This window comes from Rattus norvegicus, chromosome 17 (genome assembly GCF_021556685.1).
Source record: "Rattus norvegicus strain SHRSP/BbbUtx chromosome 17, alternate assembly SHRSP_T2T, whole genome shotgun sequence".
Classification (NCBI taxonomy): domain Eukaryota; kingdom Metazoa; phylum Chordata; class Mammalia; order Rodentia; family Muridae; genus Rattus; species Rattus norvegicus.
Window position 1 is genome coordinate 73,372,667 of NC_141550.1, and position 25,247 is coordinate 73,397,913.

Below are 25,247 nucleotides of genomic sequence, written 5' to 3' on the forward strand. Positions count from 1 at the left end.
CCAGGTGAGACTCATTATTTTCTTCCTCGTGCTCCGAATGCTGTAGTAAATGATTGATGAATGGAAGGGATCCAAAAGTGTTCTCCACATCTCCACCATGTGCGTGAATAAGGACAAGCAACTTTGAACCATCTTTCTTTTGTGTAGCGTATCTTTCCAAGTGGATCAAATTTTCCCTTTGAACACCCTCCAAGGAGGGACTACTTCTATTTTCCACAGGAAACAATAACTCAAAGCAAATGTCCTACCCACCAGATGGTCACCTGGGGACCGAGCCTCCCATGTCACTGTTAATCCCACAATGCAATGGCCCCCGTGGGTCAGGAAGCCACTGCTTCCACACAAGTGATGGAGAGGTGACAGCTTCTTTCCACATAAGAAGACTGGAGTGGGCGCTTGGCTGCATGTTATTTTCTTAGGAAATTCTTCTCAGAAACTGGAAACTCTGATCCTTCAGGGAAATCAGAATGTCTGCAGGCTAGTGACATGCTCCCAGGTGACTGCTCTGAGAAAGGTAACTACTGTCGGGACGTTTTCTCCACGACCTCAGGAGAATATAGGAAGAGTCTGAAGCCAGGGACCAACCTGTCTCTCCTTCTCCCTCACTGGAATCACAAGCACACACCACTACCCCACGCAGCTTTTATTTTTGAGTGGATTCTGGGGATTAAACTCAGGTCCTGTGTTTGCAGCTATCTCCCGGACACAAGGAACTTCTGTATGTTGAAAAAAAATTTCAAAAATAGCTTGGAGAAATTCAAGATACAACCTCCAGCATTTCGATAAAGCTTTCTCTTCACCTCTTTACCCTCCTCCTGCTTTTCCCAAGATCAGCATAAAGTAAAAGCCTGTGTTTTGTGTTGTACTTTGTACAGTCCGTCGGGAAGTTTAATCATGTTCGTTCACTCTTTGATCTTTTGGATTCCTTGCAGCAACAAGATAGATTCCCATGGTGTTACACACACACACACACACACACACACACACACACACACACACACACACACTGCTGAGCAGATAGATTCCCATGGTGTCCCTCCATTCCCACAGTGCTGAGCAGAACAGTGCCTTCTGTGGCTTGACAGCTCTCTTTTATTACCTGGACAAGATGTGGCCAAACCTAGGCTCTGTCTTAGTCAGTCAATTATATTCAAATTGTTAATTGACTACTCTCTTAGTGACCCTTTTATAAGGGCACTGTCTTAATTAGGGGTTTACTGTTGTGGACAGACACTATGACCAAGGCAACTCTTACAAAGGGCAACATTTAATTGTGGGCTGGCTCACAGGTTCAAAGATTCAGTCCATTGTCATCAAGAAGGGAACACGGCAGCATCCAGGCAGGCATGGTGCAGGAGGAGCTGAGAGTTCTACATTTTCATCTGAAGGTCTCTAGTTGGAGACTCTAGGCAGCTAGGATGAGGGTCTTAAAGGCCAAGCCCACAGTGGCACACTTACTCCAAGGCCACACCTACTCCAACAAGGCCACACCTCCCTGGGCCAAGCATACTCAAACCACCACAGGCACTATTATAGCTAGGCTAAAACAGCCTCCCCAAACAGGCTCTTATGTTTGAATACATGGTTCCCAGCTGGTGGCATTGTTTTGAAAGATTGTAAAACTTTAGGAACTAGGGCCTTGCTGGCCTCAAGAGTTATAATCCAGTCCAGCTAAAATGGCCTGAACGGCGCTCGCTTGCTCGCTCGCTCTCTCTCTCTCTCTCTCTCTCTCTCTCTTTCTCTCTCTCTCCCTCTCTCTCTCTCTTTCTGAGATGTGAAGACATATCACAAGCTTCAGAGCTCCGGCCTCTCTAACATGACTGTATTCCTATAAACTATAAGCCAAAGTAAACCCTTCTCCCTTAAGTTGCTTCTGTCAGGTATTTTTGTCACAGCAAGGAAAAGAGTCACTAATAAAGCTCTAGTCATAAAGGCCCCACGTCCAGCCCCATTCCTCCCAGAGGCTTCAAGTCCTAATACCATCCCCACTAGGAGAGAAGAGTTTAAGCTGTGGAACTAGACCATTGCCTGCCACCGGCTGCACACAGGATTCTCTGTGTCTCTCCCGGCAAAACAACTCAGAACTCTGCGAGACCTGTTTCTATGTTTCTTTTTATATTATTGTTGCATACTGGAGAACATGAAATAAAACATAGGTAAAGGTGGAATAAAGGGGAAGCTAAGGAGGGGGAAAGGAGCCTAGTAATGAATGTCCCTTCCGGTCTTAGTCAGGGTTTCTATTCCTGCACAAACATCACGACCAAGAAGCAAGTCGGGGAGGAAAGGGCTTATTCAGCATTCCACATTGCTGTTCATCACCAAAGGAAGTCAGGACTGGAACTCACACAGGTCAGGAAGCAGGAGCTGATGCAGAGGCCATGGAGGGATGTTACTTACTGGCTTGCTTCCCCTGGCTTGCTCAGCTTGCTTTCTTATAGAACCCAGGACCACCAGCCCAGGGATGGCTCCACTCACAATGGGCTGGGTCCTCCCACCTTGACCACTAGTTGAGAAAATGTCTTTCACCTGGGTCTCATGAAGGCATTTCCACAACTGAGACTCCTTTTCTGTGATAACTCCAGCTCGTGTCAAGTTGACACACAAAACCAGCCAGGACACTTCCTCTCTTGCCTGGCTGTGTCCCTCATGGGGCAGAATGAGCCTCAGGGCTCAGGTTAATGCCAAGAAGCACCACTGCCTGGGAGGAGTTGTTGTGAGCCTTGGCCTGCAGACCCGTGAATGAGGGAAACGTCCTGGCTTGGTGCTTAGGAGCAAATTCTGCCCAGCTTCAAAGTCAACGACCACAAGAATCACGGACCTGGAGACCAGCTGCAGGGAAGTAAATTTTATTTAAACAAATAACGGAGAGCAAGGCTGAATAGGAATCTCTTCATAGTTTGCAGACCTGTAAACCTTTTCGGAGATGCTGTTTGAACTGGACCAACCGAAAACATGTTTTCGTTCTAATCGCTAGGATAACAAGACTTCCCCGATGGTACAACTGAAGCCTAGCTGTCAAGGCTGTGTGGTGCCATCGTGGGAATGATTTCTAGGCCCTTCCAGGAAACGGAGTTGCCTGAAGGTAGGCACAAGCTGTAGCTTGCCAGTATCTCTATGGTGCAGCTTTAGCCTATAGAGCAGCTCAGCTGCTTGCAACAGATGTGAGTTGGAGAGCTTCGTTCTCAGACCCATTTTCACAATCTCTTTGGTGAATAAAATAACTCTCCCGCTCACTCCTCTGCTCAGAAGTGTCACCCCTGAAAGAGAGCAGACTTCCTGAGCAACCAGGAAGAGCCAAGCATGCGAAGGCATTCTCTTTGTCCAAATTATTTCCAAAATCCTTGACGTCTTACCTAGAAGTTAGATGGTTAATCAGTGGTAGCCTTTCAGAGGTACAGGGAAAGGTAAGACTTACCAGGAAGACTAAAAAGTACCCAGATATAAACAGGTACCCAAGAACGGGCTTGTCCTACAGCCCCGCCCCGCCCGGAGCGGAGACAGCTGGCACAACTGCAGAATGGTTCCTTACTTAGAAGCACTGGCTTGGGTTATTTGTTGGTGGTGATGGTGGTGGGTTTTGTTCTTGTTTAGTTCGGTTGTTTTGTTTTTATCTCTACACATGCAGGACTTAAAGCTGGCGACTCTGTCGAGAGCGCCTCTAAAACAGAAGGCTTGCCGTTCTCTAAGGGGAGGGCCCTGCGGGAGCAGTGGTCCCTGAAGGCGATTTTACCCAGCCCTTTCCTTCAGAGATGACGGTGAGTCTGTGAGCCAAGTGGATAACCAGGGCGGCAAGGCTTAGTTTATATCAGAGCAGGTCCAAAGGAAGAGCCAATGCCGATGTAGAAACAGAGACCACATGACCCAAAGCACTGCTCCACAGCAGAGAATCCAGTTTATGCTCGTACAGTTCTCTCTTCCTTGTTTCTTAAAAAGAAAGGCAGTCTGCCTGCTGACGACGCCTCGCTGTACACTCACTTTTTTAAGAAGAGCAGGAGATGTGGCTCAGTGGCTCAGTGGCTCAGGGGTTAAGAGCACTGGACCTGAGTTTGATTCCCAACACCCACGTGGTGGCTCACAAACAGCTCTAAGTCTAGTTTCAGCAGATAGCATCCTCCTCAGCCTCCACTGGCACCAAGCACAAATGTGGTGCACAGACATATCTGCAGGGAGAGCATCCATACGCATACAATATGTATAATGAGTGTGTGTGGTATGTGTGTATGCTGTGTGATTCTAGTGAATGTGTGTGTGGTGGTGAGTGGTGTGCGTATATGTGGTGTGTGAATGTGTGATGTGTGTGTGCGTGTATGTGTATGTGTGGTGTATCCGCGGTGTGTGTGTGTGTTGAATGTGTGGTGTGTGATGGTACATGTGCGTTTATAGTGAATGTGTGTGGTAAGTGCGTGTTTGTATGTAGTATGTGTGTGACGTGTTGTGCGTGTGTGATGTGTGTGGTGAATGTGTGTATGGTGTATGTATAGTAAGTGTGTGCAGTGAATGTGTGTGTGGTGTGTGTGTGTACGGTGGATGTATGTAGTGTGTGTGTGTGTACATGGTGTGTGATTGTGTCTCTCTATGGTGAGTATATGTACTGTGTATAGTATATGTATATTCACTGTGCGTGGGGGGGGGACGTATGGAAGGGTCCTCTGTGTGTGTGTGTGTGTGTGTGTGTGTGTGTGTGTGTACATGTGCATGTGTGTTGAGACAGGGTCTCATGATGTAGCCTTGGCTGTACAGGTCAGCTTCAAACTCCTAGAGTTTTTCCATGTTTAGCTAGTCTTATATTTTTGATTATATCATTTATTGTATATATTACAAATGTCTTCTCCAAATTGTCAACTACACATCAAGTTTCAAGATATCAACAGTACCCCTGAAATATATGCCCTTCCTTTCAAGGTCTGAAGAGAATGATTTATACAGGTATAAGATCTTCAAACGTGAACAAACACAGAAAGCAATCATAACCATATATATGCCTTTCACGCATGGGGAGCACTCTAGGCTTATGAAAGCATTCTTCAGTCACCTGACTTCAGCCCCACAAAAGCCTGGGACAGGATAATGGTTCTCATTCCCTCACCTGTAGGTTAAAGAGATCAGCCAAGGGTAACCGGTCAAGATCAATTTTGTGATCTAAGCCTGACCTATTACCCCAACTTTATACCTGACACAATTCAGGCCCAGGGAAGCAAAGAAATTTTTTTATCATCATAGCCCTGCTTAATGATGGACAAGGAGCCAGGCATTGTGGTGAATGCCTTCAATCTCAGTCCTTGGGAGGCAGACCTCTGAGTTCAAAGACAGCCTGGTCTAAATTGAGTTCCCAGACATCTAGAGCTACATAGAGCTTTTCTCTGTTTCAAAAAAAGAAAGGAAAAGCAAGAGTGGACCAGGACCCAAAATCCTAGTGATCAGGTGCCTAGGACCGGGAGGGACTTCACTCACCTCACACAGAATGAAGCCGGGCCTGGTCTATCTGTCCCCAAAAATAAGACACAAGGACAAACTTTATCCAACCACTTTTATTGGACAACAATGGTGCGAGAACCTTCTTCTATACCAAAAGATATAACAGATGAGCTATTCATGGGTTTTATTGCTAGAGGCAAGATTCTGTTACAAAGATGAAATGGGCAGAATCCAGTGCCTTTTAAAAAATGGCTGCTATTACAATTCCATGGATTTCCTCATAACCTGTAGCTAAGACTCACAGAAAGAAGGTGGCTTTTCCTGGTATAGAATGACTACTGGAAAATTCTCTAGTTCTCCTTAATGTATGTGGGGTATTATCGGTATTATTAAGACACAGAATATCAATCAGGGAAAATTCAGTCTGAATGTAAGACTTAATATTCCGCCCACAATGCACAGGACTCATTTTTTATTATAGGGAGGAATTGTGACCACTTTTCCTGCCTTGGCTTATGAATCTCATCTGGATAAAGTTTTGCACATTCTTAAAAAAAAAAAAAAAGATTTATTTACTTACTGTATGTATGTGAGGACACTGTTGCTGTCCTCAGACATACCAGAAGAGGGCATCAGATCCCAGTACAGATAGTTGTGAGCCACCATGTAGTTGCTGGGAATTGAACTCAGAACCTCTGGAAGAGCAGTCAGTGCTCTTAACCGCTGAGCCATCTCTCCAACCCGGTTTTGTGCTTTCAGATTAACTATTGTTTATATTGTTTGCATTGATCATTACAAATCTTGTTACAGCATATATACAATGTATAGATAGGTATACAGGTGTGTGTGTGTGTGTGTGTGTGTGTGTGTGTGTGTGTGTACTAAAGGTTCTCCAACATAAACTTTTTTAAAGATTTTATTTTACCTGTATGTATGTGTCTGTGTGTTTCTGTCTGTCTGTCTGTCTGTGTGTGTGTGTGTGTGTATACTAAAGGTTCTCCAACATAAACTTTTTTAAAGATTTTATTTTACCTGTATGTGTGTGTCTGTGTGTTTCTGTCTGTGTGTATGTGTGTGTGTGTATACTAAAAGTTCTCCAACATAAACTTTTTTAAAGATTTTATCTGTGTGTGTGTTTCTGTGTGTGTGTGTACATATATGTGTGTGTGAGTGTGTGAGTGTGTGAGTGTGTGTGTGTGTGTGTGTGTGTGTATACTAAAGGTTCTCCAACATAAACTTTTTTAAAGATTTTATTTTACCTGTATGTATGTGTCTGTGTGTTTCTGTCTGTCTGTCTGTCTGTGTGTGTGTGTGTGTGTGTGTACTAAAGGTTCTCCAACATAAACTTTTTTAAAGATTTTATTTTACCTGTATGTGTGTGTCTGTGTGTTTCTGTCTGTGTGTATGTGTGTGTGTGTGTGTGTATATACTAAAAGTTCTCCAATATAAACTTTTTTAAAGATTTTATCTGTGTGTGTGTTTCTGTGTGTGTACATATATGTGTGTGTACATATATGTGTGTGTACATATATGTGTGAGTGTGTGAGTGTGTGTGTGTGAGTGTGTGTGAGTGTGTGTGTGTGTGTATACTAAAAGTTCTCCAATATAAACTTTTTTAAAGATTTTATCTGTGTGTGTGTTTCTGTGTGTGTACATATATGTGTGTGTACATATATGTGTGAGTGTGTGAGTGTGTGTGAGTGTGTGTGTGAGTGTGTGTGTGAGTGTGTGTGAGTGTGTGAGTGTGTGTGTGTGAGTGTGTGAGTGTGTGTGTGTGAGTGTGTGTGAGTGTGTGTGTGAGTGTGTGTGAGTGTGTGAGTGTGTGTGTGTGTGAGTGTGTGTGAGTGTGTGTGAGTGTGTGTGTGAGTGTGTGAGTGTGTGAGTGTGTGTGAGTGTGTGAGTGTGTGTGTGTGAGTGTGTGTGTGTGTGTGTGTGTGTGTGTTGAGGAGGCCAGGAGAGGGTGTCGGATCCCCTGGAGCTGAAGTAACAGGCCATTGTGAGCTGCCTTATGTAGGTTCTGGAACTAAGCTCTAGTCCCAAGCTCTCTCTCCAGGTTCCATCATAAACTTTCTAACAGATTTGAGTCCTAATACTGAAGACAGTCTGTAGGTTAATGTCATTATGCAGGTGAAGGCAGACACAAGATAAAACGAGGCCTGTCATTGGATGAGAAGAAAAGGAGGCAGGAACAAAGTTTTAGAAGGAGTGGGAGAGGCAGAAAGGAGGAGAGAGGCAACATGGAGGCAGACATAATCCATCCTCACTGTGCATCTCTACCTAGATACAGGTTGTTATGACTATTTCTTAAGGGATAGATTTCTATAGGTCAATTTTTCTTATGTAGGTGGGTGGTTTATATTTTTTCAATTGGTTGTGGGTTTATTGTGTGGATGAACTGTGGACTGAGAATTTAACATATAAATCTAATGGTTGGGTTACAGTTTGTGGAGTCTTGATTTTCCTGGGTAGTTGGGAGTTTATACTTTAACTACCAGGGGGCTGTTGCTGGGAGTGTGGACAGAGTCCATGGCAGGGAGCCACTATAGGCCAGCCCCATGCTGGACTTCTAGAGCCCTGATTTTACCAGGTATCTGGAACCAGAGAGTTCTCGGCTAGCAGAGAGCCGCTGGGAGAGACACTAACCAGAGATAAATTATAGCTAGTTCCATATGGCCCTCCAGTGCCGGAACTCACACTAGGGAGCAGCATGGCAAGGTGCCACGCTGGAATGGCTTGCGGGCCGCCTGGGCCTGAGAGTACTTGGGAGCAGCATAGAGCCGCTGAGATAAAAGTACCCCGCAGTGCTGTGTGGGCACTCTGGGTGCTCTGGGTGCCGGCACAAGCACGGGATATAAAAGGCTCAAAAATATTTTTAGGAATTTGCCGCAACAACAGTCATCCCAAAACACATTGCTTGCTGTGGGGGTACAAAGTCTGAGCCCTTCCCCACTCTGAACTGTAAAGCCCCTGAGTGATATGCCTGGGTGCAGGTTAGACCTCGAAAAGTGTCAGCTGCTGCCCCAGAAAAACGATCCAAGTGGCAAGATGCCAGCAAAGTGGTATTCCAGTCCACAGGGTCAAGTGCTTGGAACCTCATGCTTCTGTGTCATGGCACCCAGATAGAGGACAATCAACATGAGCGTTCTGAGTCCCCAGGATTCCCTGTCCACCTTGAACTGTCTCTCTAGTTGAGGGTGGTCGGCGAAGAGAGAAACATGGAGAACTGAGCCCATCTCAGACTGACAGCATTAGTTCCAGAGGAATAACAAGGGTTACATCCACAGCTGTGATGTCACGCACTGGCCTCCTGGTGCTTCAGAGACCTCCTCTGGGGTTTAGAAGGAGACATCGAAAAGGACAACCGAAAAGCATCAACCTATCAACCATCAACGAAGGAGCATCAACCTATCTACAGCAATGATGGTGTTTCAGAGAAACAGGCAGAAGTCTTTAAACCCCAGGGCTAGGCATAGCAAGGTGACAACAGGGCCAGTCACCAGCCTTTCCATCCTCCTGCCTGCAGCTCAGTTGTAGGAAAGGTAGTCGATGAGCCGGGGAGGGATGTTCAACTTGGCGACTTTCTCTAGCCCTCGAACACCAGTGGCCTTCCTCAAGGTCACCCTGCAGAGCTGTGAGAGGGTGAGAGGTGTCTCTGGGGGGAAAAAAAATCAAAGAAAGAAAGAAAGAGAGAGAGAGAGAGAGAGAGAGAGAGAGAGAGAGAGAGAGAGAGAGAGAGAGAGAAAACCACATGAGCATTGTTTCTATAAGAAGCATAACCTGCAACCTGGGAAGGCAGAACTGGAAGAGCCCAAGAATTTTGGATGGATCCTATGTCATCTCTGAAAGGTCACATAACCAGGTATCAGCAGCAAGAAGCCAGGCAATAAGGTTCCAGTGATAGCCACAGGGATTCATCTCGTGGGGTTGGGTCTTTTGTCTTGTGGGAGGGGAAGGGTCACTGGTTTGTTTTTGACACTTAGTCTCTAGCAAATAGACTTAGCAAAGAACTAATTTATGACTAAGAGACCCATTGGTCACACATCCAGCCAAGTTAGGCATGGGTGAAGGGTTTAATCCAGGGACGTTAGCAGCTAGCTCATGATCTCTAGGATCCTTTCCTCAGTGGACCCATAGGCTTCAGGAACATAATAAGAGCTGATGCTTCAGCACAGTTGCCAGAGACAGGAACAGCTTAGTACATCCTAGTGACCAAGGACAGGAGCTCAACTCAAAGTGGTCAGCATAAATTCAAGGCTAACAACCTGGGGTTCAAGATGAATGATAGTGGGTCCTGGCAGCATGGGGTATGGGAGTATTTGCACAACAGAACTTGGCTCACTTTCATAGTACTCAAAGCACTTGGCTGGGGCGCTGCTGCTCCACGTGTAGTCCGAGGGCTTCTTGCCCCTGTTGTCCCGGGCATAGATGTTGCCACCAAACTCTATGAGCATCACGATGAGGTCCACATTCTTTACCTTGGCCGCATGATGGAGCGCCGTCTCGTGAAGTTTGGCTGCATTCACGTTGGCCCCTGGAGAACCACACCAGAGAATGTCTGTCACCAAGGGGGAGCACGTGGAACCAAAAGGAAGACCAACCTATAGATCACCCTTTGTCAGGGCACAAAAGCAACCCTCACCCAGAAAACAAAATCAAGACAGACTCCACCGTACCTTCTCAAAATTCAAGATTAATACTTATTTTTTTTCCTTATCAACATGAGGGATATGAGACATAATATACAACATACACACACACACACACACACACACACACACACACACACACACCCCATATGTGATACATCCCTCACTTTCATAAGAAAAAAAAATATGATATATACCCCAAGGTACCCTGTAGACTGTTCTCACAGGTCCCTAGACTTCCAGAGGCTCATCCTGTAGACACAGACACTGGTGACACAACTGCCCTGCCACAGGCATGATGGGCTCAACAATTAACTAGTTGGGTGAAAGAATGAATATTCCTAAAATATATTCTCTCATACACTGGGAGAGAAAAGGGGAAAATAGAAATGTGCTTGAAGTGTTAGCTGTGAAGTCAGCTCCACTCCCCTCATCTTTCTGGAGGCATACAGAAGGATTCAAGGAATTAGCAGCTAGACACAGCATTCTAAGCCTATGGCGCCGGTATTCCTAGATCTCCCATTCCAGTTCTAACCCAGTCTGACTTAGCTTAGCTTCCGAGATCAAATCAGAGTGGGCACGTTCAAGGTAATATGGATAAATTCAGCATCATAAAATACATTTTAAAAAATAAAAGGGGTTTTGAGGCTGGTGAGATGGCCTGGCCCAAGCCCAGTAGTCTGAGCTGGCTCCCTAGAACCCACAAAGAGAGGGAAGGAAAGAACAAACTTCACAAAGCTGTCTTACCTCCAACTCCCATGTGTGTGCTTTGGTATGCACACCTGAACCATATGCGTTCAATAACAAGACATTAAAAGATTTAAGGTCAATGTTTAAAATTTTGATTAAAAAAAATGGTCTACGTGAAATACCCTTCCTGATACACACCAATCACCAGTTCTATATAATGATTTTCTAAGGCCTCAGAAATTGCTTGGAAGAAGATATTAATGTCTTCAAAGTCTCCTCCAGTGAAGAATTAATAGCTAACAATAGGGAAAGTATTTTAAGGAAACCAAGCAAATATCTCTGCATCCATAAGTCACCCAAATTACAGTTTCAAACCATGGTCATAAAATCAGAGCTATGGCAACAATGCACCAGTGTTCAGTGGGCACTATAGGTGCTGGGTTCACTGCTCCTAGTTGGGAAACCCTGCTTTCTGCTTTAAGATCTGCTCAATCCTCTAAAGGAACTAAAAGCTGCGCTTATCCCAACAGCCACGATGTGATCCTGAGAACACTTTCTGTTCCCCCAGGGCAGAATCCAGAGACCTCAAGTCACCAGGACTGACCGTTTCCCCCTAAAAGAAGGCCTGAGTCACACACAGGAGCTAGAGTGCCATGAGAAGACAGGAATGAAAAACCTGACCAACACTCCCACCATTCTCTTGCCTCAGATGGTTTCCTTTCAATACCTGCTTATAGGGATAAGTAGGCTGCTGTAATCATCATGCCAAAACAAAACGTTAATGCTAGAGACATGATTTGTGATAAAAATCAAATTGTAGAGCTCACAGAACTTAGAGTCCAAGTGGTTTTTTCTTATTGACTCTTGCAATATTCTGGCAAGAGCCATCCAGGAAAGGATGTGATCCTCTTGATTTTAACAATGGAGAAAGACACAAGGAAACAAAAAGCTCCCTTAAGGTCGGAGAGAAGGAGGAAGTAGGAAAGATCTAAAGCCACCCCTCCTTCCTTGCTGTTGGCTACCACAGCTCCTCCAATAAGTCTATGGATATCGAGTGATTCTTCCAAAGTGGCCTTCGCAAAGTGAACAGTAACAGTGTGAACAATTTCCCATAATGCGTGTGCACAGCACACAGCAATATGTGTAGGCCCAACTAGTGCTGAATAAAAGGGGGATAGTGAGAGACAGCCAACACCAACAGACTTTTTATTAGAAAGCTGGAACAGTAGCAGAAGGAGAGGGGAAGGGAGAATGTCAGGAAGGAGGGACTTTGTGGCTCAATGGTCAGTTCGTGTCTTGGCCAGGCAGGGAGATGGTAAGACAAACAACTTCTTCTGGCCATTAAGAACTGTCAATTCCAAGCTTCAGAGAAAGGAGTCAAAGCGGGCTCATTACCAAAACCTTCACTTCAAAATTAATGTGATTCGGAGTAAAACAGAAGCCAGAGAGGTGAGGGCTGACTTAACACACCCTAGCACACAGCTGAAAACAGCCACAATCCTAGGCCATCAGCATAAATGACTTAGTGCCCAGTAACACGGGCACTGCCAAGAAGATGGAAGGGCAAATAGTCCTCATCTACCCACCTCTGGACGCTTCCAGAAGAGTTAAATATTTACTATAAGGTGAAAAATTACTTAACCTTAACAAGTGGACTTTGATCCTCACCAGCCCTCTTCCTCTGCAAACACAGTCTAATTCCTTAACTCAGTCTCTCTACCTACAAAAAGAAAAGGAGCAGCCACCTCTTTGTAGTACAATATGATCACGTCATATATGGACTCAGATCACCAGCAGAGCCAGGACCCTTGACGTCACTGCACAAGCACAGGCCGCATCTTTTCCGGAAGATGCAGAATGTGGCTTCCTTAGGTTCTCAACAGGCTTACGGCTCAGACTCAGCCATCTAGATTTTCACTGATTTTGTAAAGCTTATGTAAGTCCATAAGACCATGCTACTTCTTTTTTTTTTTTAAAGATTTATTTATTTATGCATGTGAGTACACTGTCACTGTCTCCAGACACACCAGAAGAGGGCATCAGATCCCATTACAGATGGTTGTGAGCCACCATGTGGTTGCTGGGAATTGAACTCAGGACCTCTGGAAGAGCGGTCAGAGCTCTTAACCGCTGAGCCACCTCTCCAGCCCAAGACTATGCTACTTCTTTCTGCTTCTATATAGGATGGAAATATTTCCCCATGAAAAGTACTTAAAGAAGAAAATAGAAAACACAATCTTGTTAAGGGAACCCATCAGAAACTAAAGTGACATCTGGTCTACCTCTTCCTGACTCCTGTCTTCAACTCTGGTTTGAATCAAGACTCAGGACCCTCTTTTCTCCTTTCTGGTATATTCTGCCCCAGACTGCATCTTTTCTCAATACTTAGTTGCCTCCATGGAGGAAGGAGACACACACTCCCTCCCCAAATTCTACTCATCCTCAATTTCCTAGATATATGGAAATCTCCATTTAAAACTATTGAAAGCTGGAGTCGAGTGAGAAGACAGACCCACCCGTAGCTCCAGGGTGGGCTCTGACTGGTACAATCCCTTTCCTTCTAAATTTGACAAAGCTGGACTATCACAATAAGACCTAGTTTAAGCCAATGGAGCATCAGGGGAGGTACAACGGTGACACTTGGAAAGGAAACTTTGCTCTTCTGAAAAAGCTATGAAAGAGCCTTAAAGTGTGAGGTGTTGCTAGACTGAGAAATGCTGTGCTCACAACTGCCTATAACTCCAGCTCCAGGAACCTAATACCCTCTTCTGGCCTCTGCAGGCACCCAAACACACACACACACACACACACACACACACACACACACACACACACACACACAGAGAGAGAGAGAGAGAGAGAGAGAGAGAGAGAGAGAGAGAGGAGAGAGAATAGGTAATCAGATGCATTTATTGAGCAGTGACTATATACCAGGTATTATAAAAGATATTATTCCCCACACGTGGGAAAATAGGTTTTATTTCTCCAGTTTTATAGAGGCCAAGATCCCTCTGTGGAGTAGCAGAGCCAGTCTATCTGCTTCTGCTACCCAGCCATCTGCTAGCATGGTGCAGGTTGAGTTATCCGCTCAGGTAAATAGTTCGCTTGGGCTAACAGCAGCATACCTGCATTGAGCAACACTTTGACACAGTCCAAATGCTCCCGTGCACAGGCAACATGTAGAGGCGTCCCGAAATGGCAATCGTGGGCTTCCAGGTTGGCCCCAACATCAATGAGAAGCCTCACGCAATCAGAATTCCCTTGAAATAAGTAGGGGGAAGATGGAGATGTTCATGAATACACACACTGGAAATGGTAGCCTAGGGCAAACTTAGCAGTTGGCCCTACAGGAAACCAAGGGGAGCCTATATCTCATGGTAATACTGCATGGCCCTTGGAGAATCCAACGGCATCTCCCTTCTCCCCTTAGGAATTCTTAGCACAGTTAGTGGTGAAAGAAAAGACTCACGTCGTCCACTTTCCTGCTGAGAACAAAAGATAACAGGAAACCAGTTGGACACAGGGAGCCAAGAGCATCCTGACCCTCATCTCCAAGTCCCCCTGCACCATATCTGGGAAGCATCCAGGCTGCAGAAAACACACGTGGCTGCTGGCAAGCCAGCCAGTCTCCTGGACGAAGGACCCATCTCTGGCATTCTCACTAAGCAAGTTACCCCCAGCACCTCTCCTGCCTTTTTTCCTGCTCCTCCTTCTGTCTTCAGGGCAAGTTCCGATCCATGCTTGGGCCCTCTTCTCTTCTAGTGGAGGGTCCACATCCCCAAAGGACCTGGTGTCATCATACTATTACTAGCATTGAGGTTTTTGATCCCTATCTCTTCTTTTGTAGGGCTTTTTCCCCCTCGGGCGATGATAAGGAGAAATTTCCTAAAATGAAAAGTCTGGTCCACCATAGTTTAGGGGGAGAATATGCCACCTAACTCCTAAATATTCATAAAAACTTCTTTAAGATCTACAACTCAGAACTCTCTGGGCTGCCCATACTTTGGGGTGGCCCGTTCGAATCTCTCTGTGGGAATCTTTTGTTTTCTCTTGACTTTGATAAATGAACTTATGCTTAAACTATTTGTATCTGTTAACTGAATTCTTTTCTTTAAAAAGACAAGAACCGAGAGATCCTACTGGTGACTCCCCATATCAATCCAAACAGGCCAACCTCCTCCTTTGGGCTCTAAGTGCTTTATTCTTAGATACTTATAGATAAGTATGAAGATACTTGCTTTGTACTTGGATAATTTTGGTCCCTAACACATGGACTTACCACTCATGCAGGCCTCATGTAGCGGGGATGCCGTGTACAAAGGAGGGTTGACTTTCGCCCCATAGGACAGCAAGAGCTTCACACACTCAACGTTGCCTGAGGCGCAGGCATCACAAAGTGGGGTGCTGCCGTCAATGTTGCGTGCATCCACCTCAAACAACAGAAGCCAATGTCAAAGGGTTAGGCAAATGAGTGCAGTGAACTGTGTAATCTTTAGCCAGGTCCATCTTTGCAAAGATAATGTCTTAAAATTACCAGTTTGCTCATCCACACCAAGCCATGGGAGGGAGTTCAAAGAGAAAGATGCATGAATTGGGGTAGGAATGTAGGAGCCTCCTAAATATAAAAATCTCTCGTTGGAGCGTATCTTCCCGCCCAGAGCAGGAGAAAACTCAGCCTCAGCCTCCCTACCGCCCCAAGCAAATAATAAACAGAGGGCAAAAAGAGAGAGCCTGGGGCTGGAGAAGCAAGTTTCAAGATGGATTTTAAGTTGAGCTTTGACTAAAAAGAAATGTTCCAGACTGCTTAACATGCCTCATGGAAGGAGCCAACGCCCTAGACTGGGAAAATGCACTTAGAATGTATCCTAGTTAGGCTTCTATGTGGGTACACACTGAAAACTGAAATGTAGTCCATCCCAAGCTTCAGGAAAGGGTAGATGTATGCTGTGTTCATTCTGCACTCACATGGTGAGCGCCGTCCGAGACCAGAGTCCTGTACTCCCCACAGGCACAAGGGCCAGTACAGATCCTGCCAGCTCTACTAAGCAGACAGATAGCCTGCAGAATGAAAACTAACTGTTCCGTGAATATGCACACCAGGGAGGGCAGCCAGGTCAGAAGTTTGTTTTGTTACCTTTTTTCTCTGCCTCACCCCAGTGGTTATGCCTGCGCTTCACCCTGTGTATCGTTGTGTTAAACCTACACAGTGATTCCTTCCTTCCACACTTGTTAAAGCAACAGGTCACCTTTTAGTACTTACTCATCTTTTAATAAAAAGGACAACTGGTCAACCTCCTTTAAAAAACAAAACAAAACAAAACAAAAAAACCCTACACAGCAGCTGTTAAACCTGGGGCCCAGGTACTCACAGAAGAGTCTACCTGGTCATCTCAGAGTGCAGCTATGCTAAACCACTTTGCTAAAAGTGCCCCATCCATGAACCTGCTCTGGTCCACAGCAACCATCTCGCCTCCTCCCACGGCTTTCAGCACACTAAGCAGCCTGTCTATCCACATCCTTGCACACCTTACAGTCTTTTCTCTAGGGTTCTCCTGAGTCTGTCCCACCAAGCCCCATAGCTGCCACTGGGTGGCTGTCAATGCCAAATGGTCACCCACCTGGGCGCCAGCAGCCAGCAGCAGCTGCACACACTGGGCCTGGCCCTGCAGACTCGCTGCATGAAGGGGCGTGATGGAGTCCACAGTGACTTGGTTAACACATGCTCCACTGTTGATCAGCTGCTGAAGCTGTAGACTCTCGCCCCGCTGAGCGGCCTCATGCACGGGGGTGCGCTCCACCCAGAAACCTAAAGAGAAAACAGAACCCTTACTAAGACCCTCTCGCTTCCATCAAAACAAAGGAATCCACACGAGGCTCCAGGGCCCATTGGCAGCCAAAACACCATAGGTGACCATGTAATTGGTCCCAGTGCTCCTATTAAAATCCATAAGCAATCCCCACTAGCTAGAGGGTGGAGCTCAAGGTTCTTGCCAGGGCATATAAGGGTGTCTGCGCTATGAATCTGGCTCATACTGGGAGCCCATCTCTCACCCCTGACCCCTTATAGCCATATGCTCTATAGCTTCAGCAGTTCCACACTGGGGAAGAAAGGAGGAGAGGAGGGGGAAGGGAAGGAGAGGAAGAGAGTCCACTAGAACCAGAACGGTCCCTGAGGTGGAGCTAACGTGTCATGTGCAGTTCCTGCCCTGTAACCATTTAATAGCTTATCTACATGGAATCAGTACTCCCACTCCATACATGAAGATGTGTAAGATGCGATAACAAACAGCTCCTAGTCGCAGGCAACAACTCAAAACATCACAATGGAGGCAACGAAAGAACATTCCCAGTGATAAGAACTGAAAAGCAAAATCTCCCAAGTACCCGGGCAACTGCATTGGAAGCATCACAAAGGTCGCAGGTCAAGCTTTGCTTATTCAGTACTGTGTTTCCAGCACCTAGGATGTACACATGGTTCAGAGCTGAACAAAGTTGCTTGTGTTCACCTGGATGCTGGATGAATGAATGATTGGTTGAATGGATGAATGGATGATAGATGATGGATGAAGAATGGATGGAATTGCTGAAATGAATTATAATTGTATAAAATATACAATTTGAAAAAGAATCAACTTTTTTCCTTTATATGATCTATCTTTAGAAGAAATATAACATAAAAATCAAACAATCCAAGTTTAAAATGGGCAAAGGATTTTAACAAACACTTATCCAAAGGAGACATACAAATGGTCAACAAACATGAAAAGATTGTCAACATCACTAATCATTAAAGAAATGCAAACTGAAATTGCAATGAGATTTTTTTTCATACCTATATGTTGTATAGCAGTTGTTTCTGAGATAAACATTCAATCCGAGAAGCTCTGGAAGTTCTGGATATTTTAAGGGGAGGTGAAACATTCCACTCTCCAAGGGAAAAAAAAAAAACAGGAAGCAAACAACTCAGTAGCATCAGGAAGTTCCTGAAACTAACCAAGTTCATAAGGTCTCTCACTCTTCATAAATACATAAATAGTAAGGGCTGATGAGAGACACTCTCAAATAAGCCAAGCCTAGAAGAGGCTCAGACCAACTGAGCTGCCTACAAAGGACAATCTCCTGTGTGCAGTTGCTTACAAGTTGTACAGTGAGCTCCAGTTTCCCAGTGCTATCACCCATTCCTGGGTGGACATACAGCTGCCTTTGAGTTATCTCTTATTCTCTAAATAAGTCTTCACACAACAAATATAGAAGCAATACAAGCGTTCACTAAGAAATGAGTGCATAAGCCAAATGTGGCAGAGGAAGATGAACACTAGGGTTCGGATCACTTTGGAAAGGTGTGCATTGGGAGGCAGCTCACACACTGTGTGCACAGTCAGGAAGCAGAGGGAGATGAACACTAGGGTTCGGATAACTTTCTGCCCTTTTTCTTTTTTATTCCATTTGGAACCCCAGCTCTTGGATTGGAGTCATCCACACTCCTTTGGGTCTTCCCGCCTTAGTTGTACCTTTCTGGAAAGGTTCTCTCAGAAATAACCAGAAGTGTATCTCCCAGGTTATTCCAAGTCTAAGTAAGAAATAGTAGCCCTTCAGTAACAAAAATCCAGAGAAGAGCATGCCCACTGACATCAGAAAAAAAGATGGCTTTAGAGGAGGGAAGGACATTAGTCATCTAGTCTGACTCTCCAAACCACTGGATGTCTCCTGTGGTTATAAATCAGGGAAGAATAAGACATTCTCTTCATAAAGATCGGTAGCAATCAGCAGGAAGGATAACGGGAAAAGTAAGGGAACGATAACATGTGGAAGTGAGCCTTAAATAGATTCCTGAAGAGTAAAGCAAGCACAGAAAATACAGTCAGTCAGGAAACTGGCTGGTCAGGCTTCAGGTCAAGCTGGTCCAACCCAGTACCAAGAGTGCAATTATGGTAAATTGCCCCGTTTCTGAATCTCCGCATTATGCCCTTGAGAGTGGTGCTGCATTGGAAACCTGAGCCCCTGCACTGCTTTAGCAAGCTCCCTCTGGGGCGGGGACTCCATCTTCAATTTTCGCTATATAATTGCTCTCTCATTACCAGCTTGCTCCCTTCTCCCCTCCTCCTCACGTAGCCAAATACCAAGATGGCCATGTGGGACCTCGGTTACAGTCTTCCACTGACTTCTATTTCTCGTGTGCGCACTGCTGGTTCACATGTACAGATGTGCACATGTATGTCAGGCCAGAGGTGGGCTCCCTGTGTCTTCCTTAATTGTGTTTCCTATGGTCTTAGGAGATGGAGTCTCTCACTGAACCTGGAATTCACCAACAAGCCCAGACCAAATGACCAACAAGCCCCAAAGAATATTCTATCACATCTTAATAGTTCTCAACTGTTGGGCCCTACCTTGGGTGTTTCCCTCCCTCCTCCCTGAGTCTTTTAGCCTGCTATAACAAGAAATTGTTTACACCCTTGGGAGCTGCTCTTAGCCCCTGATTTGGGGCTGGGATTTTCCATGGCACCCTTCCTCCCCACTGAGCCTTCCTGCTTGTTGTTGTTTAAGAAGTTGTTTATGCCCCTGATTGGGCCGGAACTTTCACCACACAGACTTTTCCTGTTTTCCTGGTTGGGGATTTTCACCTGCCTTGTTTTCCTCAGCTTTTGCCTGGGGTATATAAGGAGATCTCAGTAAAGCCTTGGGGGCACTCGCTGAAAACTGGTGACCCGTGTATGTGTTTTATTTCAATCCCGAAGACCTACGCCCGATATTCATACTCTGGCGAGACCTACGCCCAATATTCATACACTGGCGGCACAGACGCCGACACTCAACAGACTCAACTTAATGAACTTCATACTGACTCCTCTTCAAAGTCTTTTCTTCAACACAGTCTAGAATTCCTGCTTCACCTTAGTAGGAAATTTCTGTGAAGCGCTCCACAGGCAGCAGTGTCTCTGGCTCCCACCATCCTTGGCAAACTGAGTTGCTACCTGGTTTATCTACTCAGTTCCTGGTCGTCTGAGATGGAGCTCATGCTTAATTGGCAAGCCAGAGACAGCCACAGAGAGCCTCTGGATAAACGGCAGGGATTCCTCTGGCCAGACAACTATGGTGCGAGTATTCATACCAGGACAAGCGGCAAAGTCTTTACCCGCTTCCTGCCCATCTCTCCACAACGCACTTAATTGCAGAGGGCAGAGACCTGCTGCATGAGCTCAAGATGTAGGTGTTTAGCCCCGGCACAGCTACTCTCCAAGAAAACTAGGATTATGGCTGACCTGCCCCAGCCTGCCCAGTGCAGAGCAAGCCAACTTTCCAGAGACCCTCCTCCACAATATACTATAGACATGTCCAGTAGTAGGCTGGACTTGATCTTAACTTTGACAGGGATCATGGCTGTGACTGAAGCTGCCTCTCTCCAGCCCAGTCACCTCTCAGCAGTAAGCAGGGCAAAGTGGTCCATCACTGTGACCACGAATCAGGGTCAAACCTCAGGGCTGCCTTCTTCGATGTGATATGAATCGGCAATCTTTTTCCAAGTAAGTCGCTGAAGGGGATCTGAAGGTTAGAGATGAAGCTCAGTTGGTAGAGAGCTTGACTGCATGCACAGAGCCTGGGTTCAATCCTCAGCATAGCATTAAAACAAGGTGTACTTGGATCTGAAGAGATGCCTCAGTGGTTAAGAGAACATAGTACTCTTCCAGAGGACCTGAGTTTGGTTCCCAATTGTCTTATAACTCCAATACCAGGAGATCTGAGGTAGGCATTGCATTTACACACACACACACACACACACACACACACACACACACACACACCATGGTATAACTAAAAATAAAAGCATTTAAATGGGGGGGGGGGGCTGCCAGCACACACTTGTAATCCCAACACTTGAGAGGCAGAGGCAAGTGGATCTCTGTGAGTTCAAGGCCAGCCTAGTCTGCAGAGCTGGTTCCCAAGACAACCAGAGCTGTTACACAGACAAACCCTATCTAAAAAAACAAGCAAACAAATAAATGAAGATGAATAAATATAGACACAGGAGGGGCCAGCCACACATGCTGGGCTAGCACTAGGGAAGAACTAAGAATGTCTATGAATGGGAACAAATGCTGTAAGGGATGCCTCAAGACACACATAGCTTTATTTAGCTCGCAGGGAAAAAGTCCAGAGGGCTGGGTGACTTATCCCCAGCGCCTTGGAAAACTAAGATCTGTGCCCTTAGTAATGAATTCTGGAGCTGAGGACTTCAGAGATACTGTGGAACTGACACACAAGCAGGGAGAGCCAAATGGACAAGCCCTTTACCGTTCCAAACCTCCTTACAAAGGCAGTCAAGGGATGCAAGCCTTGGTACAGACAAGCCTCTTTGTCTTCCTGGGGTTCCCTCTATACACTGGGAGGTTTACCCTCCTCTCCACTATAAGGATGACAGTGCCTGTTCTTCAGGACCCTATGACACTAAACATAATTTATGTGCCCAAGAATGGCCTGAAGAAGACACCTAATAAGTGTTAGTGGTCATTATCATCTGGCTTTAATTGTGCTCTATTTAAATTTTAACAGACTTTGACTCCCAAGAGAAAAACAGATCTCTTTATCTGTAGAAATCCTTACTTTAAATTTGTGCTGCCTTTTGTTGGTTTTTATCTCTCTAGCATATCTTTTTAAGTGTTTTAATTATGAATCTCCAAAATAGTCTTAGACAAAACAAAACAAAACACGATGCAATTAGCCTATGATGTAACTTTAAAAGGTACTCGATGTAAACAGGCGGGAGGTGGGGGTGGGGATAATTTCAGTCTATATTTTTTTTAAAAAATATACAATGAGGTAAAAAAAAAAATGAAATGTTAGCCTCGGAAGAGGAACAGGGAGCAGCAATTTGAAAGGACTAAGTACGGAAAAGAAAGTAAAAGGGAGTAAGAGAAAGCGAAACAGATTGGCAACTAAGTAAAAGAACCAGGAACCGGGCGGGCGCAGGAGTGACGCCTCTCCACTGCAGACCCAGCTGAAAGCTTACGTGGAACACATGATCTACCTCCTTCCCTTCCTGCCCTCACTTACTCAGTAATTTACTACCAGTCTCCTTCCCTGCCTTTAGTTGCCCTAAAATGTTTAAGTGAGGGTTTAGTTCCTATAGCCCAACCAGCGAGCCAGCGAGCCTGGGCTTCACACCACAAAGCCCTAAGCTCTCATCCTGTCTTTTCTTTCTTTCTTTCTTTCTTTCTTCCTTTCTTTCTTTTTTTTTTTTTTTTGAGAGAGAGAGAGAGAGAGAGAGAGAGAGAGAGAGAGAGAGAGAGAGAGAGAGAGAGAGAGGGAGGTTCTTGGTAGTAGCCTGAGCTAGCGGTAAAATTCACAATCCTATCTGGGCTACCTAGCCGCTGAGATTACCAGCGAGAACCTCCAGGCCTGCCTTATCTTCTTCCTTCCTGTTGAACTTCAGAAAAGAGTTTCATTTGCAATCAGCCACCTCGGCTTTCTCTTGAAGGAGGGAACTTTTCACAGAGCTAAGTTATGGGGAAGATAAGAATGTGGTGTTTGTTACTTAGTATTATTTCCTTTGAAAGCTTTTCAGACTCTCTTTAGAGCTTGTCAACAAGTTCTCTTTGAATTTCTATTTTAGGGTAAGTTTTCATTCTAACCATTCAGAGAATCACTGTAAGCCTTGAAAAGCATCCTGAATCCTTGCTAAGACTGAGCGTGTCGCGAGGATAAGAAGGGTCAAGCCAGGAGGTTCCTAATGACACACAGAAAGTCTTTTCTGTCCTTTCCAAAGACCTCATTAAATTGAGAAAAGAGGGATATATCTACATAAGCAAAGGAAAGCAGTCTAAAAGTGGTATGCATAAATATTTTGGTTACCCTACAGCAGAGACACAAGTCAGAATGTTACACAGTTAAAAGTTCTCCCGGGTGGGTTCCACTTTTAGTGGAAAGGAGGTACTGTCTTGGAGCCAACACCTTCCACTTATTCATTTAGGCCAGAAATACAAATACCAGCAGGACACATTTTGGGAGATGCATATTAAAATTTTAAAATTCCAATGTCAAAAATATCCAAGAACCCTAACATGCATGTACCCGCTAATCAAGAATATGATTTTCTGGGCTGGAGAGATGGCTCAGTGGTTAAGAGCACCGACTGCTCTTCCTGAGGTCCTGAGTTCAAATCCCAGCAACCACATTGTGGCTCACAGCCATCTGTAATGAGATCTGATGCCCTCTTCTGGTATGTCTGAAGGCAGCTACAGTGTACTCATATACAATAAAAATAAAAAAAAAAATCTTAAAAAAAAAAAAAAATCTTAAAAAAAAGAATATGATTTTCTGGGGCTGGGGATTTAGCTCAGTGGTAGAGCGCTTACCTAGGAAGCGCAAGGCCCTGGGTTCGGTCCCCAGCTCCGAAAAAAAAGAACCAAAAAAAAAAAAAGAATATGATTTTCTTCTCCACAAGCTATGCAAAAAATATACTGGGGGGTGGTGTTTTGTTTTTGCTTGTTTTTTTTTTGTTTGTTTGTTTGTTTTTTAATATTTAGAGACAAGATTGTGGCATAAAGCCTAGGTTGGCCTGAAACTCACAGCCCTGCTGTCTCTACTTTCCGATGGCTAGGATTACAGGTAAGTGTCCCCATGCCTGGCTCCAATGCCAGAGTAACCCCTACCTGAACAAAATAAAATGTATGCTGAGAGGCTTCTGTTTTTAGCCATTCATTGCATATTCACGCAATCAAATACTGACCAAGCTTTCAGGGTCAAAGTCTTGTGTCAGCCTAGGGTGCCAAGAAAAACAGGTGCTTATTAGAGAGTCTTTGATCGTTCTGAAGGTGTTTGTTTTGCAGAAGTCAATTAAAAGATCTACCTACCTTGTTATGACTACAATTTTCCAGTCAGCTAAATTAACTCGGTTTTCTTCACACTACTTTATTAACTGGTGTAAAGGAGCATTTTGGATTTCTTTTTTTTCTTTCTCTTTTCAAGCTACCGAAGTGCAATGCCATTGTCCTTTCTGTTTTCCATATTATTGTTTTGTAAGCAAGAAAAAATTTTACTTCTCCAAAGAACGCCCCTTGGCCTTGGAATCCATTTTATAGATCAAGACAGCCCCAAGGGTACAGAGAACACTTCTTTAGCACCAGGTATGTCAGTGTTGGGCCGTGACCTCATTCTGGAGCAGACTCTCTGGGTGCAGCTGGGTGTGTGGGTAGGATGCTGTAACCCCGGCAAGCAATACACCGCACCAAACGCCCGGGAGGTGGTGCAGTGACCACAATGGGGTTCTGATGAGGCTGCCAACCCGTGTGTTCTAATGCACACTTCCCAGACTCTGCCGCTGAATTCAGCAACGACCCCGCATGCTCCCCAAGGTGTGCCGGTGCTCTGGTAGACTGGCGGTTCTGAATTCCATACCTGGTGCATCACAGGGAAGACCAGCTCCGGCCAGGGACACACAGTGCACCGGCCAGGAACAAGGCGACAGACATTAAACGCAGGGCTGAGATGACCAGGATCACCCGGACCTTACTGGAATCACTACATCCCACCCCAACGCCTCTGACCACCAACTCGGAACGATCCGCGATGCCCGTCTCAGGGAAAAGGCCACCCATGAGTTTGCTCTGTCCCCAAGAGCTGGTCTCGCGGTCCTGACTCCAGCCCCGGTGTGGTGCCCTTGGCGTTGCGGCGCGAAGCACGTACCCACATCTCCCAGGAAGCAGCGGTCCCCGGCGCGCGGCTCCATGCGGCTCGCTGGCTGGGCGCCCCTGCCTACCGGCCTTGTCACTCTGAGCGCTGGGACCTGAGCCCGGACCTAAGCCGGGACCAAAGCCGGGACCAAAGCCCGGACCTGAGCCGACCCGAGCGCAGGCCGCTGGGCGGAGCCTGACTGCTACCTTGGCCACCGCTGGGAGTTGTAGTTTCTGTATCTGCCGCGTGCGGTCTGAGCGTCCCCACTCAGCTGTCACCGCCCGAAGGGTGACATGCAAAACAGAAGAGTGCAACACGTGCGTCCGTGTGGACGGGTGCGAATATGTCTATTAACAAGTTCTGTGTTTAGAAGAAAAGCTTAAATCCCGGTGTCATTTGTAAAAGATACGTTCGTGTGCAAAGTGTTGAGTTCCTCAAACGCGTGCCCATGTGCAATATGTGCTTGGCTGTGGTTTACACTGATAGAACAGAGCAAAATATTCAGTCCCTTCATGCCTTAAACTTTCAAGAAGAGCTTTTTACTGAAGATGGTGACCAAAATGGCTGATTTTTCCGGGTTTTTTTTCCAAATAAATCATAACTTTCAAACAGTTGCTATTCAATGAAGAAAACCACGTTTCCTGGTGGACGGTTTTAATCCCGTGTCTCACTAACCGGTTTAGAAAGGACCTGGAGCTCTACGAGCAACCCAGCAGAAAGGAGAAACCAGTCTTCCCGGTGGGTTCCAAGTCAACCAAAAAGTAAGATACTTGGGAGATACTCTCATCTTGACCTGTATGGAGGCTCAGAGTGGAAATAACTTGGGAC

The 25,247-nt window shown here is 45.6% G+C and overlaps 1 protein-coding gene and 1 long non-coding RNA gene across 2 annotated transcripts; one reads left to right on the plus strand and one right to left on the minus strand.

The window, feature by feature from the left end:
* The first annotated feature begins 2,831 nt into the window (after positions 1-2,831).
* LOC148000268 (uncharacterized) lies at positions 2,832-8,684 on the plus strand. Its single transcript, XR_015641806.1, has 2 exons — positions 2,832-6,999; positions 7,283-8,684. It is a non-coding gene; the product is annotated as an uncharacterized LOC148000268 (long non-coding RNA).
* On the minus strand, positions 7,980-24,584 carry Asb13 (ankyrin repeat and SOCS box-containing 13). The gene is given in 6 exon segments (NM_001108420.1): positions 7,980-9,067; positions 9,755-9,946; positions 13,877-14,011; positions 15,031-15,181; positions 16,370-16,557; positions 24,432-24,584. Coding segments are annotated over 6 exon segments (837 nt in total). The 5' UTR covers positions 24,475-24,584; the 3' UTR covers positions 7,980-8,939.
* Between the last annotated feature and the right edge of the window lie 663 nt (positions 24,585-25,247).